This window comes from Palaemon carinicauda, chromosome 26 (assembly GCF_036898095.1).
Source record: "Palaemon carinicauda isolate YSFRI2023 chromosome 26, ASM3689809v2, whole genome shotgun sequence".
NCBI classification, from domain to species: domain Eukaryota; kingdom Metazoa; phylum Arthropoda; class Malacostraca; order Decapoda; family Palaemonidae; genus Palaemon; species Palaemon carinicauda.
In genome coordinates, this window is record NC_090750.1 from 102,418,500 (window position 1) to 102,438,064 (window position 19,565).

Genomic DNA, 19,565 nt, shown 5'->3' on the forward strand with positions numbered 1-19,565 from the left:
AGTCGTTTGGTCCTAGTACTTAATGCATGATTTTGGTTTTTCCGAGTGTAATTAAAATTTTATTGAAGCTTTAGGCTATATTTTATACATTTTAGACTGTGTGGAATATTTCCAAGATTGTATACGTGAGAGTTTCGGTGAATCAGGTAATCGATTCTCTTGGTGCCTAGGCTATTTGCTTATGGAGCCTTAGTATACTTTATTATACTCCCCGGTTGCTTTCTTTTCTTCGGAGAAGGTATGCAATCCCTTTCCCTCTGTTTAAGCCTTGGGCTTATCCCTAAGTGGTTTTTTCCGAATTTATTTTCGATAAAACTATACTAGGGTGTTACTGTACCTTCCTGTTCCAGCAGAGTCTGGTTCAAAGAGGGACAGAACAACAGAGTTTTTAGTCTGAGTCCGTGTTGTCTGGCTTGGGGCAGAGTCTCCCTCGCTGACCTAACACTTACAAAGGGAGCTTAGCTCCCTTAGGTCACTATCGAAGGTTTCTGTAGTTATGATTCCTTCTTGTGTGATCGACCAGACTAAGTCCTGTTGCTGTTCTCGGGGAGGATAAAATCTTCCCTTGGGAGTAGCAACGCCTTCCTTGCTTTGGTGCTCTGGAAGCTGGCAGGTATTATACTACTGTGCTGGCCCTTTCCCTTAGATCTCCCTTAGGCTAAGACAAAGTTCTTGGCTGCGGGTGATCTGTCACTAAAGCAAGGTTGGCAGGACCCTCTTGTCCCTTCCCCCTCTATCTCCGTAATGGCCTAGCCATTACTGTACTGTACCTTGCCGGCCGGCAGAGCTGGCCGGCAGGGGTATTACTGTACTGTATGTCATTCTACTTCTGGACCTAGTATAGGTTGGGATGTGGAATTGACTAAGCCCATTGCCGGCCGGCAGAGATGCTGGACGGCAAGGGTCTTATGTTTTCGAGTGCTGCCCGGACCTCTCTTGGTCCCTCATCCATGCCTGCCGGCAGAGCCGGACGGCATTGGTCAAGGAAGCCTGAATTAAGTTTCTCCCCTTCCTTATATGCACTCTTTCGGTTGCCGGGCTTGGGGGGTTGTGTACACTCTTATCCCGGCATCCATTCTATTTTCTTCTAGTGCTGTACCTGTCCCGGCTGCCGGCCTATGAGGCCGGCAGCCGGGCAGGTGTAGTCTTCTGGTTCTTTTGCTGCCGGCTGGCATCGGTCTTGTACCTTTGCCGGCCGGCTTATGTCAGTCATTGTCTGCCGGTCACCAAGAGTGTGGCCGGCAGCTGGGTACTACCTTGTGTAGTTGCTGGCCGGCAATCATTGCCGGCCAACACTGGCTGTTGCTGGCCGGCAGCTGCTGCCGCCAGCACAGGCATTTGAACCAGAGGGCTGCCGCCCTATAGCTGTTAAGTAGTATACTTTAAAGCTAATTGTGGTGTGTGCCGGCCGGCAAAGGCAGGCCGGCACACATCCTCCTATACTGTACTAGTATTCTTCTGTATAGCATATACAGTAAGAAGAAAACTATAGTAAAAGTTTAGGTACAGCACTGTATCTTCTAACACTATTGTGTTTTCCTGCACGGCCCTTTGCTGTTGCCTTCAGACAAGAAGCAGAGTTCTTCCCTGTCTATTATCCCGGATTTTAAAATCATTGCCTAGGTGTGAGCTCCACCTGTTTCCTCTGGAAACTTTGCACTGGTTACTCTAGTAGAGATAAACCATTTTGATTTTATTATCTGGAAGGCTGCAGCAATGGGTTGTGAGGGAAACACAAGTGTGTGTCTTTAATTTCTGAATTGTTATGCTATACTATGCATATCCAGTGATACATAGTTCACTTGATACTCATGGAAATTTCTTCTCTTTACAGAAGGACACTCCGAAGTGGGGAAGTGCTTTCTGCAATGTCAGCAGCAAGAACCTCTGCGGACATGAGTTTTGTAGGAGACACGCAGCATACGCTGTCTCCAAGGATGATCTCCGGTATTGGGACCCTCAGGTATGTACTGTATGCACTAACCTGATTAATGAGACATTTAAATAGCTAGGAAGAAGCTTCGTACCTGGGTAAGGGGCTTCCAAAAGTACACTTCTGGCCCTTATCTTCCAAGTGAGAAGATGAGGGCGTATCTTTTCCCTAAGGCATCAGCTGATGCAGTGATTCCCCAGCCTCAAGAGGAGATCCCCTAAGTTCAGATCCAGGTGGATGCTGAAGTCGCGGTCGCGATGCAAGACATCCAGCTAAATGACAGGATATCTGATGTGGACGGGTGTCAGGAGGAAGACCTCCTTGCAGAAGCCCAGGATGAAGTTCAAGTCCCTCTACATCGGCCGGTCTCCCAGTAGAGCTGGGACAGGCCCTCTCTTCTATTGTTGGAATGATCCAACAAATGCAGAAGGAGAATCAGGAGAAGGCGGCTGCAATGGAACTGCGAATGCAGTGCCTTGCAGAATCACATGGGCCCCAGAAAAGCTCAATGTGAAAGACCTTCCTTTGTGCTCGGATGCTAACCCATGGAGGTATGCTGAGCACATGTCGATGACGACTGGAAAGATCGTCATCTCGGATATGCTGGGCTCAGTTCCCCTGGAGGGTGGAATTCTGGCCCAGCAAGGCACCATATCCGGACTGTTATGTCCGGCTGAGGAAGGAACCAGCTTCAAAGGAGGAGGCAGAGCCGAAGGAGGTCATAGTGATGACCATGCTAAGGCTCAAGCTCTACTTTCATCTTCGATGAAAGAGAGGGGCTTCTCTAACTCAAAGGTAGCTGCATTGAATAGGAAGCTCCCTTCCTTTGTGTCCTCGCCTACTAGAGCCTTCCCCCTTTTACAGAAAGGGTTTCTGGCTGTACTAAAAGCAATCGAGGCCGGCAAGTCTTGCCCCTCCCTAGAGGAGTGTAAACCCTTGTCGCTGGCCCTGCCTATGGACCACAAAGATTGGAAGGACGTCCATCTTACGTTCTAAGTGGGGAAGTTGGAGGCTGATATTGCCGGACGTCAGTTCGGCAAGGACCTCCCTAAGCTGTCTGACTTTCTTTTGCGAAGTGAGTTCGATACAAAAGAAAGACTGACTGCCTCAATGTCTCTTCAGACTACTCTCGAGACGATGGCAAGTGACCCCAAGGTCCATGAAATGTTCATGGTAGTGGCCAAGCCTCATCTGGCCACAGTGACGAAGGACCTTTATGGCTTCGTCAAGGCAAGGAGAGCTTGTAGGGAGTTCGTGTTTACCTCGGCTACAGTGAGGCACGAGCTAAAGAAACTAATCTCCTCCAACATTTGGGGAAAAGACCTTTTTCCCTACCGACTTGGTCAAAGAAGTTTTTGATAAAGCCACCTTGGAGAATAGAAACCTTCTCCAGAAGTGGGACCTGGCTATCAAAAGAAAGTCTTCCCCGGATGAGGGTCCTCAACCAAAGAGGAAGACTATGAGGACTAGGCTACCGTCTCGGCCAGCCAAGCCTCTTAGACAGCAACAGCAACTGCAATTGCCATTGCCCCCAGTGCCCCAGATCGTGGCACAAACCCCGACCACCTTTCAGTGGGTACCCCAGGCCGTGTCGACACAGTCCACGGCATTCACCCCAGCGTTCGAAGGGCAGTCTACTTCCTTCCGAGCAAAGCCTAGAGGAGCAGCCAGAGGCTCGTCTAGACGCCCCTCAAGGGGAAGGGGATTCAGGGGTGGTCGTGGTCAGGAAGGCAAGACCTCAGGACGGCAGTCCAAGTGAGGTGATACCGGTAGGAGGGAGACTTCTGAAATTTCGGGATCGGTGGACCTTCGATCCCTGGGCCCACAGCCTACTCAAGAATGGATTGGGCGGGAGCTGGTACAGCACTCCACCCCCGTACCTTCGGTTTTTCCAACACTCCACCCCCGTTATGGAGGAGTACGTTCAAGAACGGTTGGAGAAAAAGGGTGAAGCCCATCAATTTCTAAGGGAGGCTGTTTTGTGTTCCCAAGAAAGACTCGGAAAAGCTCAGAGTCATTCTGGACTTGTCGCCACTTAACAAGTTCATAGTGAATTGCAAATTCAAAATGCTAACACTGCAACACATAAGGACCTTACTGCCCAAGAGGGCATATTCCGTCTCTATAGACTTGTCAGATGCCTACTGGCACATTCCAATTAGCCATCGACTCTCCCCCTACCTAGGGTTCAGGCTACAGCGAAGACTATACGCCTTCGGAGCCATGCCATTCGGGCTAAACATAGCCCCAAGGATTTTTACGAAGCTTGCGAGCGTAGCTCTCAAACAATTTCGCCTAAAGGGAATTCAGGTAGTAGCCTACCTGGACGACTGGTTGGTGTGGGCAGCATCCGAGACAGAATGCTTGCAAGCTTCCAGTCAGTGATCCAGTTCCTAGAGTACCTAGGCTTCAAGATCAACAGAAAAAGTCTCGACTTTCTCCATCTCAAAAGTTCCAGTGGCTAAGATCCACTGGGACCTTTTGTCACACCGTTTCTCCACCCCAGCGAAGAAAAGGAAGGAGATAGCGGGTTCTGTCAAGAGACTTCAAGATTCCGAAAGGATATCAAGACACGAGCAGGAGAGAGTACTGCGCTCTCTCCAGTTTGCTTCGGTGACAGACCCAGTGCTAAGAGCACAGCTAAAGGATGCAATCGGAGTTTGGAGAAGTTATGCATGAAACGCGTGAAGAGATCTGAGAAGACCAGCCGCTTCGGCTAAGTACTCTTCTCAGGCCTTGGTCCCAAGCCAGACATCTAAAGAAGTCAGGTTCTTCTTCAGCCACCTCCCCCGTCGGTGACGATTCACTCAGACGCCTCAAAGGAGGGATGGGGAGGTCACTCTCATCGGAAAAAAGTCCAGGGGACTTGGTCCAGGCTATTCAAGACCTTTCTCATAAAACTTTCTAGAAGCTAGGGCAGTGCTCCTTACCTTAAAGAAAGTCTCCCCGCGTCATTCGTTCCACATAAAGTGGTAATAGACAGCGAGGTAGTTGTAAGATACTTGAATCGACAAGGATCGAGGTCACCACCTCTCAACCAGGTGATGTTGGCCGTCTTCCGATTGGCGGAAAAGAAGAAGTGGTACCTGTCGGCAGTTCACCTTCAAGGAGTCCGCAATGTGACAGCGGACGCTCTATCCAGGTTCACACCGATAGAGTCGGAATGGTCCTTAGACGCAGGATCATTCTCCTTCATTCTGAATCAGTCCCAGAACTGCAGATAGACCTCTTTGCGACGAAAGACAACAAGAAGTTGCCCCTGTACGTGCCCCGTACGAGGACCCCTTAGCGGAAGCAGTGGACGCGATGTCCCTCGACTGGAACAGATGGTCCAAGATTTATCTGTTCCCTCCTCACAACCTTCTGTTGAGGGTCCTCAACAAACTGAGATCCTTCAAAGGGTAGCGGCAATAGTGGCCCACAAGTGGCCGAACAGCGTGTGGTTCCTCCTGGCATTGGAACTGTAGCTGAAGTTTGTACCACTACCATTATTATTATTATTATTATTACTATCCAAGCTACAACCCTAGTTGGAAAAGCAAGATGCTATAAGCCCAGGGGCTCCAACAGGGAAAAATAGCCCAGTGAGGAAAGGAAATAAGGAAATAAATAAATGAAGAGAACAAATTAACAATAAATCATTCTAAAATAAGAAACAACGTCAAAACAGACATGTCATATAATAAACTATCAACAACATCAAAAACAAATATGTCATAAACTATAAAAAGACTATGTCCGCCTGGTCAACCAAAAAGCATTTGCTCCAACTTTGAACTTTTGAAGTTCTACTGATTCAACCACCCGATTAGGAAGATCATTCCACAACTTGGTCACAGCTGGAATAAAACTTCTAGAGTACTGCGTAGTATTGAGCCTCGTGATGGAGAAGGCCTGGCTATTAGAATTAACTGCCTGCCTAGTATTACGAACAGGATAGAATTGTCCAGGGAGATCTGAATGTAAAGGATGGTCAGAGTTGTGAAAAATCTTATGCAACATACATAATGAACTAATTGAACGACGGTGCCAGAGATTAATATCTAGATCAGGAATAAGAAATTTAATAGACCGTAAGTTTCTGTCCAACAAATTAAGATGAGAATCAGCAGCTGAACACCAGACAGGAGAACAATACTCAAAACAAGGTAGAATGAAAGAATTAAAACACTTCTTCAGAATAGATTGATCACCGAAAATCTTGAAAGACTTTCTCAATAAGCCTATTTTTTGTGAAATTGAAGAAGACACAGACCTTATATGTTTCTCAAAAGTAAATTTACTGTCGAGAATCACACCTAAAATTTTGAAAGAGTCATACATATTTAAAGAAACATTATCAATACTGAGATCCGGATGTTGAGGAACCACCGTCCTTGACCTACTTACAATCATACTTTGAGTTTTGTTAGGATTCAACTTCATACCCCATAATTTGCACCATGCACTAATTCTAGCTAAATCTCTATTAAGGGATTCACCAACCCTAGATCTACATTCAGGGGATGGAATTGATGCAAAGAGAGTAGCATCATCTGCATATGCAACAAGCTTGTTTTCTAGGCCAAACCACATGTCATGTGTATATAGTATGAAAAGTAATGGGCCAAGAACACTACCCTGTGGAACACCGGATATCACATTCCTATAATCACTATGGTGCCCATCAACAACAACTCTTTGAGATCTATTACTTAAAAAATCAATAATAATGCTAAGAAACGACCCACCCACTCCCAACTGTTTCAGTTTGAAAACAAGGGCCTCATGATTAACACGGTCAAAGGCAGCACTAAAATCAAGGCCAATCATACGAACTTCCCGACCACAATCAAGGGATTTCTGTACAGCATTGGAGATTGTAAGAAGGGCATCACATGCTCCAAGGCCTTTACGAAAACCAAATTGCAAACTAGGGAAGAGATGATTACCTTCAGCAAACCTATTAAGACGTTTTGCCAGAAGACGTTCAAAAACTTTAGATAATATGGGAGTTATGGAAATTGGGCGGTAATCAGTGGGATTTGAGCTACCACAAACACATTTACATAGAGGAGTAACATTACCAATTCTCCAACTAGTGCTAAACGCTCCTCTTCTTGCTAACTTGCGCAAAATAACAGATAACTTTGGAGCTAAGAAATCTGCTGTCTTTATAAAAAACAAAGGAAAAATACCATTTGGGTCTACACCTCCATAAGCATCAAGGTCCATCAACAGAGCTTTAATCTCACGAGATCGAAAAGCTAAACTAGTTAGTTTAGCCTCAGGAAAACAGGAATGAGGAAGTTCAAGTTTTTCATTACTCTGTTTACTGTCAAAAACATCAGCCAAAAGGGTTGCCTTTTCCTTTGGACAGTGAGTGACTGAGCCATCTGGTTTAAGTAAAGGAGGAACTGTTGCATCTACACCAAAGAGTGCAGATTTAAGGGTAGACCACCATTTATGTTCCTGAGTTGTACCAGAAAGGGTTTCTTTTATGGTTAAATTGTACTCCTTTTCAGTTGAGGCATAAACTCTCTGAGCAAAAGCTCGAAGCTGAGTATAGTTGTTCCAGGTCAAATCTGATCTGTTACCCTTCCAAAGTTGATAGGCCTCCTGCTTCTCCAAAAAAGCACGTCTACAATCATCATTGAACCACGGTTTGTCCTTCACTCGGTACCTTAGCACACGAGAAGGGATACGCCTATCAATTATGTTGACTAAATTCTCATCCAGTTCTGACCCAGCGAGTCCAGAAGTCAACTGTCTGCGCTTCATTACAGAAAACCCGGACCCTGCAGTTCATGATTGTCTCTCCCTAGCGGTGAGAAAGCGTTTCGGGATTTCGAAAGCCAGTATAGACTTCATTGAGGAATATAAATGCAAATCTACTAGAAGGCAATATGAGTCATCTTGGAGAAAATGGGTGGCCTTTTGTCAAGGCGAAGATTCCGCAGGAGATCTTGACAGACTTCTGCTTATCTTTTTTCCCCACCTCCATGGTCAAAGGTTGGCAGCGAACACGATTTCAGCGTGTAAGTCTGCTTTGACAAGACCCATTCTATATGCCTTCCAGGTCGACCTAGGTAACGAGATCTTTAATAAAGTCCCGAAAGCCTGTGCTAGGCTCAGACCTTCAGCACCTCCAAAGCCCATTTCATGGTCTTTAGACAAGTTCTTCATTTCGCTTCTCTGTTGAGCAATGAAGAATGTGCGTTAAAGGATTTGACACAAAAAGTTATTTTCCTAATTTGCACTCGCGTCCGGGGCCAGGGTTAGTGAAATTGTAGCCTCTCGAGAGAGGCAGGTCGTGTTCAGTTCCTGGATGGGGAAGAACTGAACCTGTTTCCGGATCCTACGTTTCTCGCCAAGAATGAGTTACCCACCAACAGGTGGGGTCCCTGGAGAATCTGCCCTCTGAAAGAAGATGCATCTCTATGTCCAGTAGAATGCCTAAAGGTCTATCTTCATAGAACTTCAGACTTCAAGGGTGGTCAACTATTCAGGGGAGAAACATCAGGCTCAAATTTATCTCTGAATCAACTCAGAGCAAAAATCACATATTTTATTCGCAGAGCGGATCCTGACAATACACCCGCAGGTCACGATCCGAGGAAAGTTGCCTCATTCTTAAATTTCTTTAATTGCATGGATTTTGAACATCTCCGTTCATACACTGGCTGGAAGTCTTCCAGAGTGTTCTTTCGCCACTATGCGAAGCAAGTAGAGGAACTAAAAGAGATCTGTGGTAGCAGTGGGTCGCGGTGTTAACCCTACTGTTTAACTCTGCGAGGAACAGTGGTCTTAATTGGGACGATTAATTCCAGGGTGAGTGTGTAGTTACATACTGTACTACAAACTAAGTGAGGGCACTGTGTTGCCCATCCAGACTGTTCCATTTCCGAAGGTGAACCTAGCATAAGTGCAGACATGTGTGCCGAGCGTTTCTAACGCTAATGTCATTGATTTGTAATACAGGCTTTTATGACTTTGATACCTCGGTATCTTAAAAGTGGCATCTAATGTTTTTCTTTCAGACAAACAAGCCCTGTTTACTATCATACTTATGCTTAAAGTTTTGGGTTATCCTCTTCTTATATATATATATATATATATATATATATATATATATAATTGTGGTTAACCTGTCTATTTATTGCCTGTCAATAATCTGGTTCTTGAGAACCTTGCGTCTCCTTCACCTGTGTCAATTTACTGGTATAATTGAGCATTCATTCTATGTACCTTATCTGGGATAATTCTAATAGAATTGTTCCTTTATGCAAGCTATGTTGCATTGGTTTTCCTCCTATGCGGATATAAAACCTTTGTCCAATACAAGTATTGTGCGGAAAACTGGTCGATATTTCATATTGACGCAGTGGTCCTTTACAAACTATGCTTTACTTAATATAGGGCGAGACCACTATATTAGCTTGCCTGGTATTCGTACATAGATATATGTACTCTTCGAGACTTTTCCAGAGTCTAGTAGGACTCTTCCCTGTAGGGGGCAGGAAGCTCTAACATAGTTTATAGTTAGTTGAAAAGATGTATAACGGTAACATCTTAGGTCTCTAGGTCCAGTCGACCGGGAAAAAATTACCTCCGGGGAGTACGGCACGTTCTGAGAATCCACAGATACAGTAATGCTCTGGTACACTTCCATCAGGACGACATGGCTTGAGCCCAAAAAACGGATTTTGAGCGAAGCGAAAAATCTATTTTTGGGTGAGATAGCCATGTCGTCCTGATGGACCCGCCCTTGCCTTTCTAAGAAAGGGCTGTAGGACCCCTCCCTACATACAGTATCTGTAGCACCTCGTGTACGCTACAAGGAATACAGATGGCGCCAGGATTGGCGCCAGGCACGCATACGAATCGGGGGATAGGGAAGCCTTGGGAGCGGCTCCCCTTTTTCTTTCCCGAATTCGTATCTCGTCAATCTCCCTCCTACGAGACGAATCTCTGTTCAGGTCGTAGATTGCCATGTGACGTGTCTAGAATACGTCCTCTGATATGTCGCGATATCCCTTTCACGAGGGATACTCGCTCCAGGAGTTAGAATTCTGGTACCTTAAGGTAAATTCTCTGGGAATATCGCCGTAGTTGTAATATACCCTAGGAAGCTACCCTATAGGAACTTCCATCAGGACGACATGGCTATCTCACCCAAAAATAGATTTTTCGCTTCGCTCAAAATCCGTTATATATATATATATATATATATATATATATATATATATATATATATATATATATATATATATATATATATATATTTGACGGTTCACCGCGTGCACTACTGAATATTAAAAGTAAAAATAGTAATAATATTAATAACAATAATAATAATAATAATAATAGTAATAGTAATAGTAATAATAATAATAATAATAATAATAATAATAATAATAATAATAATAATAATTGTCATTTCGCCCGCCAGATGGCACCTGGGATTCTGTTCCTGGGACTACACCCCGACGAGTCGTGGTTTCGACACCTTTTGGGGCTACTACACAGGGGCTGAGGACTACTACCACCACACCAGGCGAGGAGATCAGATGAATGAGGAGGGGGAGGAGGTGGCATGCCCGGCTGGAATGAATCACAACTGTAAGTAGTCAATAATTACTTTTTTAGCTTATCGTCAGATAAATCTATACTGTATTTTTGCTGCATTCCAGTAAGGGTGAATGTATTACTTCTATTTTTTTTTTTTCATATACTATGGGAAGCCTTTAGAGTACTATGATAAAGGAGTTTACGGTGACTTAGTTTATTAGCATATATTCATACGGTATATATATATATATATATATATATATATATATATATATATATATATATATATATATATATATATATATATATGTACATTCATAATGTACGCATTTATAAAAATGTCTATATATCTATATATACATGAACACATAAATACACACACATGTATATATATATATATATATATATATATATATATATATATATATATATACGTGTGTTTATATGTATGTGTATATATATATATATATATATATATATATATATATATATATATATGTATACATGCGTGTGTGTATTTATATGTGTTCATATATATAGATATATAGACATTTTTATAAATGCGTACTTTTATAAATGCGTACTTTTACTATTTTCCGCTTTGGTCCTTTAAAATTTCCTCTTGGTACTCTTGAATATCGGGCTCGAAGTTCTTAAGATAATAAGAGATAGCCATCTTCAAATTATCTCCACCAACGAAGATTAAGTTTTATCCTCTTTTTGTATGTTTGTTTGTGTGTGTGTGTTTGTTAGTGAATACCTGACCATAATTTGAATCGCAATGAACCTTGCAGGGATTAACTGTTATGTAAAAAGCTGGAAATTTTGGAAGGTCAAGGTCACATTCAAGCAAAATGTCCGATTCCCGTAATCAACCATACGTTTGGACATCATTGTCCCAGACTTCAAACTTGGTTCATATTTGAGTGTATGAAAATCCACGCCAACTAATAAATTATAAGGTCGAAGTCAAGGTCGAGTTCATGGTCAAGGTCAAGCAAAATGTCAAATGCCAGTCATCAACCATACGGCCACAATTTTAATCGAAAGTAGTGAAATTTGCAAGGTTTTTAAAGTGATATGTAAAGAGCTGGAAGTGATAAAATTTTGGAAGGTCAAAGGTCACAGTCACGGTCGAGCAATACGTCCATATCACGTGATCAGCCATAAGTTTGGACATCGTTGTCACAGAGACTTCAAACTTAGTTAATTTCTGTGACCATAACATACCTTGAAACCGAATAACTAACTTTCAAGTTTTAAATATCGACATAACACTTACCTATAAATTAGATCTTTTCATAAGCCTTAATTTTTCATTATTTCTTAATGAAGTTGTTGTGGCCTATTGGTAACGTCTGTGCTTGGTGATCGCCAGACGAGGGTTCGAGTACTGCTCAAACTCGTTAGTTTCTTTAGTGTCTGCAACCTCACCACCATTGTGATCTAAGGATTGGGGGTGCCTATAGGTCTGCCTGCTGAGTCTTCACCATCCATTGCCTGGACCTCTCTGGTCCTAGTTTGGGAGGAGAGAGGGCTTCGGCACTGATCATATGTATATATGATCAGTCTCCAGGCCACTGTCCTGCTTGTAAGGGTAATGTCACTGTCCCTTACCTCTGCCATTAATGAGCGGTCTTTAAACCTTTAATAAGTAATATAAACACGAAACATAAAAAGAAAATACCTATAAGTTAGATCGTATAATGACCTTTAAATTTTCATTACTTCTGTAAGTTATATAAAACACCAAACGTAAGAATCAACTGATAAAGAATAAACAGATAAAATATATCCGTGGCCGAAAAGATAACACTAATCGCAATAGGTCATATACAATTCGTCTTAACAACTTGAAAAAACACAGAGAAAAACGTATATCGAGACTTTTCCGTAAAGGTATGTACATACCCGTACTTGTTTACACAGGCAGAAAAAACAAAGGGAAGGGCTGTCTACATAGTTATGTATACAAACCGGAAAATGCCTATATTTACTCAGGCAACAGTATTCAAATATTTCGTAGGAGTCGACTGAGATAACCCCAGGCCAAGGAGTGACTTTTCTATTTCCTTTCTGAGGAATTCTTCTGACACAAAAAACTGGAACCAGCAGCCAACGTGGGCTCGTGATTCACTGGTATAGCATATTGATCTCGTTTGGTAGGTTGCGGACCGCTCCCGGCCTACCGCTTGCTAGGACAATGACCTGTATCATATAGGGTTAAGCCGTCGGGCTACTAAGCAGAAAAAGCCAATGTCATGTATTTTGGTAGACAATTCTGCAACCGACCAAGGTAAGCCGATGTATTTATCTGTAATAATTAAATGCTGAAACTTGGAACAAGTCAAAGTACATAAGGTAAACAGCCATGTGAAATAGACTCCACACGATAGCTGAAACGTAAAAAAATCTGTAGTAATACAGCTTTAGCTGAAGGTACCCTGGCAAATAGCTTTTAATACTCTATGTATATATACACATATATATAATATATATATATATATATATATATATATATATATATATATATGTATATATATAAAATTCATATATCAATCTATCTATCTATCTATCTATATATATACATATATATATATATATATATATATATATATATATATATATATATATATATATAAAATCCAAACGATGCTTACAGCGACTGTTACTTCCCTATCACTTACAGTAAATTCAAAGAGGAGTTACATGGATGATGGACTCTACCCAGTCAAGGATTCGAACCCACACCACGAAATATACATAAAAAACTAGTAAAATATTTACATCACGGACCAATGGTGTTATTCATTAGCTGCTTATTGCTCTGCCACTAGGTCGAACCACTACCAAAGAATTGGACACTGTCACTGTCCCTTGCCTTTGCCATTCACGAGCGACCTTTAAACCTTTAAAATGAAATTGACTACAAAGGTCACAATCTATACGGACCAATGTGAACACATTCCCACTAATCTAACCTCATTTGATTTTAATTCATATCAGACCTACCCTACCATAACATTGTGGTAATCTCGTGTGCTCACACGGCTATGTATGCGTAGGGATTAGCATTAATTATACATCCTTGTAAGTAACATATCCACACACATACAGTGTTTATATTTTTGATAATTGGAGCGCCATTTTTATTGGATACATATCACAACTTGGTTTAAAAATACCTGCGTTCAAATATATATATATATATATATATATATATATATATATATATATATATATATATGTGTGTGTGTACATAAATACATATGTATGTATGTAGTGTATGTACACACACACACACACACATATATATATATATTATATATTTATATTATATAAATTCATATACATTTATATATTCATGTGTGTACATACATATATACATACATATATATACATATATATATATATATATATATATATATATATATACATATATACTGCATATATATTGACATATACATATATATATACACACATATATACATACATATATATACACATATGTATTTATACATACACACACACACACACACACACACACATATATATATATATATATATATATATACACGCACACAAACACATATACACATGATATACATATATATTTATTCATATATACATGTGTGTGTATGTGTACGTGAGTATGTGCGCGAGAGTGCGCATGTTTTGATACATTAGCTTAGCAGAGGAATAAAAATAATTTCACGATCGGTAAACATATTAACTCGATCACGGTTTTGATATATTCATACTTATAATCTATACCCGGTCTCTTATTACATTATATTTAATCAATTCAACATAAAACAGATGAAAAAAAAAAATAGGAAATTTAATTTATTTAATTGTAAATATATAACTCTTGTAAATTAACGAATGGATTAATTTATCAATCCTTAATAATATTTCAACAGATAAATATAACTTTAATTCTTTCTCAGTAGTTTCATTTGCTGTGCGAGCAACAATTATGGTCAAGTCAAAGGGAAAATCTCTTAATTAAGGTATCAAGATCCAATGAATGCTCAATAACACTTAACAGTGAATGCACAAATTGCAAATAAATTTTTAAGGGAATGCACAGAATGGCCAAAGCACGCAGAGAAAAATATATAAAATTACATATGTACAAAAAACAATAGCTTCATTTTTTTCAGTCTTGAAATTCAGCGCAAATAAGATATAGCTTATTTATGAGAAATCTATTGTAACGTTGTTACCGATTTTAAAATATTTTATATTTTTTATGCATTACTTATATTGTATATAGTTTATATGCTAATCTCTTATTTACGTCCCTCAGTGGGTCACTTTCCCTGTTGGAGCCGTTGGGCTTGTAGCATCCTGCTTTTCCAGCTAGGGTTGTAGCTTGGCTAATAATAATAATAACAATAATAATAATAATAATAATAATAATAATAACATTCTAACCAAGGTTGTAGATTGGCTACTACTACTACTACTACTACTACTACTACTACTACTATAATAATAATAATAATTATTAATAATTATCATCATCATCATCATCATCATCATAATAATGATAATTCAATCAGGGTTGTGGCTTGGCTAATAATAATAATAATAATAATAATAATAATAATAATAATAATAATAATAATAATAATAATAAATTAATCTGTATCTTTCAAGGGCGTCCTTCACCAAGCATTAACATAATAGAAATTTGAAATTTTTAAGCAATGTAAAATGCTGAAATTTTTTCAGGCGAAAGAGAAGCCATCAGATAAATGAGCAATTCACTTTTGTCTAATTATTAAAATTATTATTATTATCAAAATGACTAAAATTATTATTATTATTGAAATTAATATTATTATTATAATCATTATTTACTTTTGTCCTTAACAGATGCTGCGACAGCCGGATATGATTTCAGGAATAACACTGAAGTGGAATATAGTGTGAAAGGCGAATACTCAACGGTAAGTGACCTCTCTCTCTCTCTCTCTCTCTCTCTCTCTCTCTCTCTCTCTCTCTCTCAAGACAGAGAGAGAGAGAGAGAGAGAGAGAGAGAGAGAGAGAGAGAGATCGTTTAGATGACATTTCAAAGCAAGCTATAATAATTTTTAAAAAATATTTAATGATTATGTTTTTAGTAAAATCTCTCTCTCTCTCTCTCTCTCTCTCTCTCTCTCTCTCTTTCTCCAGATATCGTTTTGATGAAAACGTTTCAAAATAAGTTAGGATCATTTTTAATTAATTAATTATATATATATATATATATATAATATATATATAGTGTATGTATTGCGTATGTTTTTAAATACTTTAAAATCGTTGAGCACAATATATATATAGAAACATATAGAAATAATGCCAATTTGCACAGAGATCTAAAAGAATTTAATTGATATAGAATTAATAAAGATATAAACTGAAAATGAGCTTGTATAAATCTACAAAACGAATGAAATTGTCATTTTCCTATTTTTACTGTACCTTTTCCAGTATTCAAGTACTTCCAATTGAAATGTGCTATTGTTTTCCAGAAATCCATGATAACCTCTTTCAATGTATGTTTCCAGTATCCCCAAGTTAGTACTTTTACTGTATTCTTTCCAGAATTCAAGTACTTCCAATTGAAATGTGCTATTGTTTTCCAGCAATCCATGGTAACCTCTTTTAAAGTATTTTTTCCAGTACCCCCAAGTTAGTACTTTTACTGTATTCTTTCCAGAATTCAAGTACTTCCAATTGAAATTTGCAATTGTTTTCCAGCGAGCCATGTTAACCTCTTTTAGTATTTCCCAGTTTTCCAGTACCCCAAGTTATTACTTTAAATTTATTTTCCCCAATACTTAAGTACTTCTAATTGCAATTGTTTTCCAGCGAGCCATGTTAACCTCTTTTAGTATTTCCCAGTTTTCCAGTACCCCAAGTTATTACTTTTTCTTCATTTTTACCAGTACTCAAGTACTAATTACAATTATTTTCCAGCAATCCATGATAACCTCTTACTATTTTCCAGTACACAAAGTTAGTACCTTTACATCAGTTTTTCCAGTACTTAAGTACTTCAAATTGAAGTATGTAATTGTTTTTCCAGCGATTCATGATAACCTCATAGTATTTTACATTTTTCCAGTACCCCCAAATTATTACATTTACTTTATTCTTCCAGGTACTTAAGTATTTCTAATTGCAATTGTTTTCCAGCGATCCATAATGTTTATCACCCGTTTTTTCCAATATTTTCAGTACTCCTTCGCATCCTACACGGTGGACCTTCTTGAATCTCGAAATCCAGAGGAACCGATGTTTTTGTATTTGCCTTTCCAAAGTGTACATGAACCTCTAGAAGTTCCTGATAATTATACAATACCTTTTGAACACATTGAGGATAACGCGAGAAGGAAAAAGCTGGGTACTCAAAAAATGTCTTTTGTTGTTTTTCTACACATAAACACCCCCCTCTCTCTCTCTCTCTCTCTCTCTCTCTCTCTCTCTCTCTCTCTGTAAAAAAGCTCGGTTAACAAATACTGATATGATATAAATAAATGCCGGAAGAGGAGAGAGAGAGAGAGAGAGAGAGAGAGAGGAGAGAGAGAGAGAGAGAGTACATTAAATCAAAAGTTATCATTGATCCTATCAGCCACAAATATTTTTGATGTCTTTTGGCAAAACATCTAAAAAAGTATGAGAGAGAGAGAGAGAGAGAGAGAGAGAGAGAGAGAGAGAGTACATTAAATCAAAAGTTATCATTGATCCTATCAGCCACAAATATTTTTGATGTCTTTTGGCAAAAACATCTAAAAAAGTATGAGAGAGAGAGAGAGAGAGAGAGAGAGAGAGAGAGAGAGAGAGAGAGTACATTAAATCAAAAGTTATCATTGATCCTCTCAGCCACAAATATTTTTGATGTCTTTTGGCAAAACATCTAAAAAAAGTATGAGAGAGAGAGAGAGAGAGAGAGAGAGAGAGAGAGAGAGAGAGAGACTTCTATCAGCAATATTGCAAATATGAATATTCAATGAACAAATGCGCATATGTATTTAAATAATTTGCTAGGTTTCTATTGAATTACATAACGAATCCAGAATATTTATCAGAAACAGTTGAAATATTTACAATACTAAAATCAACTTCAAGCTTTAACATTTCCGCTTGATTTTTACATGAAATTACTTTTAGGATATAATTTCATGTAACAGGCTTAGATTTCTCACCCTAAGACATTTTTTACTCTAAAACTTTTGTTATCTAAAAGTTTCTTAATCAGAGGTTATTTTTACATTAACCGATTACTAAAAAAAGCCTCTTTCGAAATTGAAATATTCTGATCCGAACCATTTTAACTAATTTAACTGATTTAAAAGGTTTAATTCTACGTGCTTTATTAAATAAAAAAAAAAAATCAGACTCTTTTCAAAGTATAGGATCCTCCCTCAAACTCCCTCTTAAAGCTAAGGATAAAATTCCACTACTTTACAAATTGAAAAAAAAAAAAAAAATACATTTTATTCCTCAGAGACAATCAACGTTCGTTTCTAAGTAAAAGAAAGAAAAAAAAAGGATATACAAATCCTTTACTACATTAAAAAAAATTGAATCTTTTTTCAAACTACAAGTATAATATCATCACTCAAACTGCAAACTAAAAATTCATCACTCAAACTCTTAAAATTAAAGATAAAATTACACTATTCCACATATTGAAAAAAGATTCATTCCATAGAGAGAGCCAACGTTAGTTTCTAAGTTAAAAGATCAAATCCAACGTTCCTTATTAAATAAAAACAAATATATTTTCAAAATCTCTTTTCAAACTACAAGCTCATCCCTCAAACTCCCTCTGAAAACTAAAGATAAAATTTCACTATTGTACATATTAAAAAAAAAATACATTTTAACGCTCAGAGATCTTATCTGACGCTTGAACATATTCTGCCATATTCATTATATCTCTTCTGATCTCTATGAAAAAATTTACAGTATTTCTCTTTCAACTTTTTCCAGGAATGGTGCTGGCCATGGACGAGGCAGTGGGACGTATAGTCGAGGCTCTCAAGAGCTCTGGTCACTATAACAATACCATCATTATTTTCTCGACAGACGTATGTTGTTATTATGTATACTTTATACTTTTGTACTATGGCCTTCCACTGTCTTGGGTTAGAGATCTCTTGCTTGAGGGTACACTCGGGCACACTATTCTATTTTATTTCTCTTCCTCTAGTTTTGTTAAAGTTTTTATAGTTTACATAGGAAATGTTTACTTTGATGTTGCTACTGTTCTTAAAATATTTCATTTTTCCTTGTTTCCTTTCCTCACTGGGCTATTTTCCCTGTTGGATTCCTGGTCTTATAGCTCTTTTCCAACTAGGGTTGTAGCCAAGCAAGTAATGATGATAATAATAATAATAATAATAATACCGATGCAGAGAGAGAGAGAGAGAGAGAGAGAGAGAGAGAGAATTACCTCATTAAAATCCTCATGTTGATTACGTAAATTTTTGACAGCTATAAACACATATATCTCGTGTGCTTTCGCTTTTTCTCTACCAGAGCTGCAACTCACAACAGTCGACTGAAACCTGGTTATGTAATTTGTCTTTTAGGTTAGCAGAGCCATATACTAAACCCTAGGAAAAGGGCTTACTCAGAGGAGAGAGAGAGAGAGAGAGAGAGAGAGAGAGAGAGAGAGAGAGAGAGAGAGAGAGAGAGAGAAAGAGCTCTAGGTTATGTAATTTGTCTTTTAGGTTAGCAGAGCCATATACTAAACCCTAGGAAAAGGGCTTACTCAGGGAGAGAGAGAGAGAGAGAGAGAGAGAGAGAGAGAGAGAGAGAGAGAGAGAGAGAGAGAGAGAGAGAGAGAGCTCTAAATGACGAAATCTATCTAAGTAAAAGTACAATCAACAACCATACGTTACGTAACATCTTCCATTTGCGTCCATTTCAGAACGGTGCGCCCACATCATCAGCAGGTAACAACTGGCCCTTGAGAGGAAGGAAGGGGACCCTCTGGGAGGGGGGAACCCGAGGCCCTGCTTTCGTGCACTCCCCCTTGCTTTCTAGGAAAGGGGTCGTTTCTAATGAGTAAGTACTT

At 39.1% G+C, this 19,565-nt stretch overlaps 1 protein-coding gene across 1 annotated transcript in view; it reads left to right on the forward strand.

Moving 5' to 3' along the window:
* The window catches only part of LOC137620092 (arylsulfatase B-like), a 27,596-nt gene extending 8,037 nt beyond the window's left edge, over positions 1–19,559 (forward strand). Inside the window, exons 4-8 of the mRNA XM_068350365.1 lie at positions 10,365–10,534; positions 15,368–15,441; positions 16,718–16,883; positions 18,476–18,573; positions 19,419–19,559. Of these exons, the coding sequence (XP_068206466.1) occupies positions 10,365–10,534; positions 15,368–15,441; positions 16,718–16,883; positions 18,476–18,573; positions 19,419–19,559 (649 nt within the window). The remainder of the gene's footprint in view (positions 1–10,364; positions 10,535–15,367; positions 15,442–16,717; positions 16,884–18,475; positions 18,574–19,418) is intronic.
* The last annotated feature ends 6 nt before the right edge of the window (positions 19,560–19,565 follow it).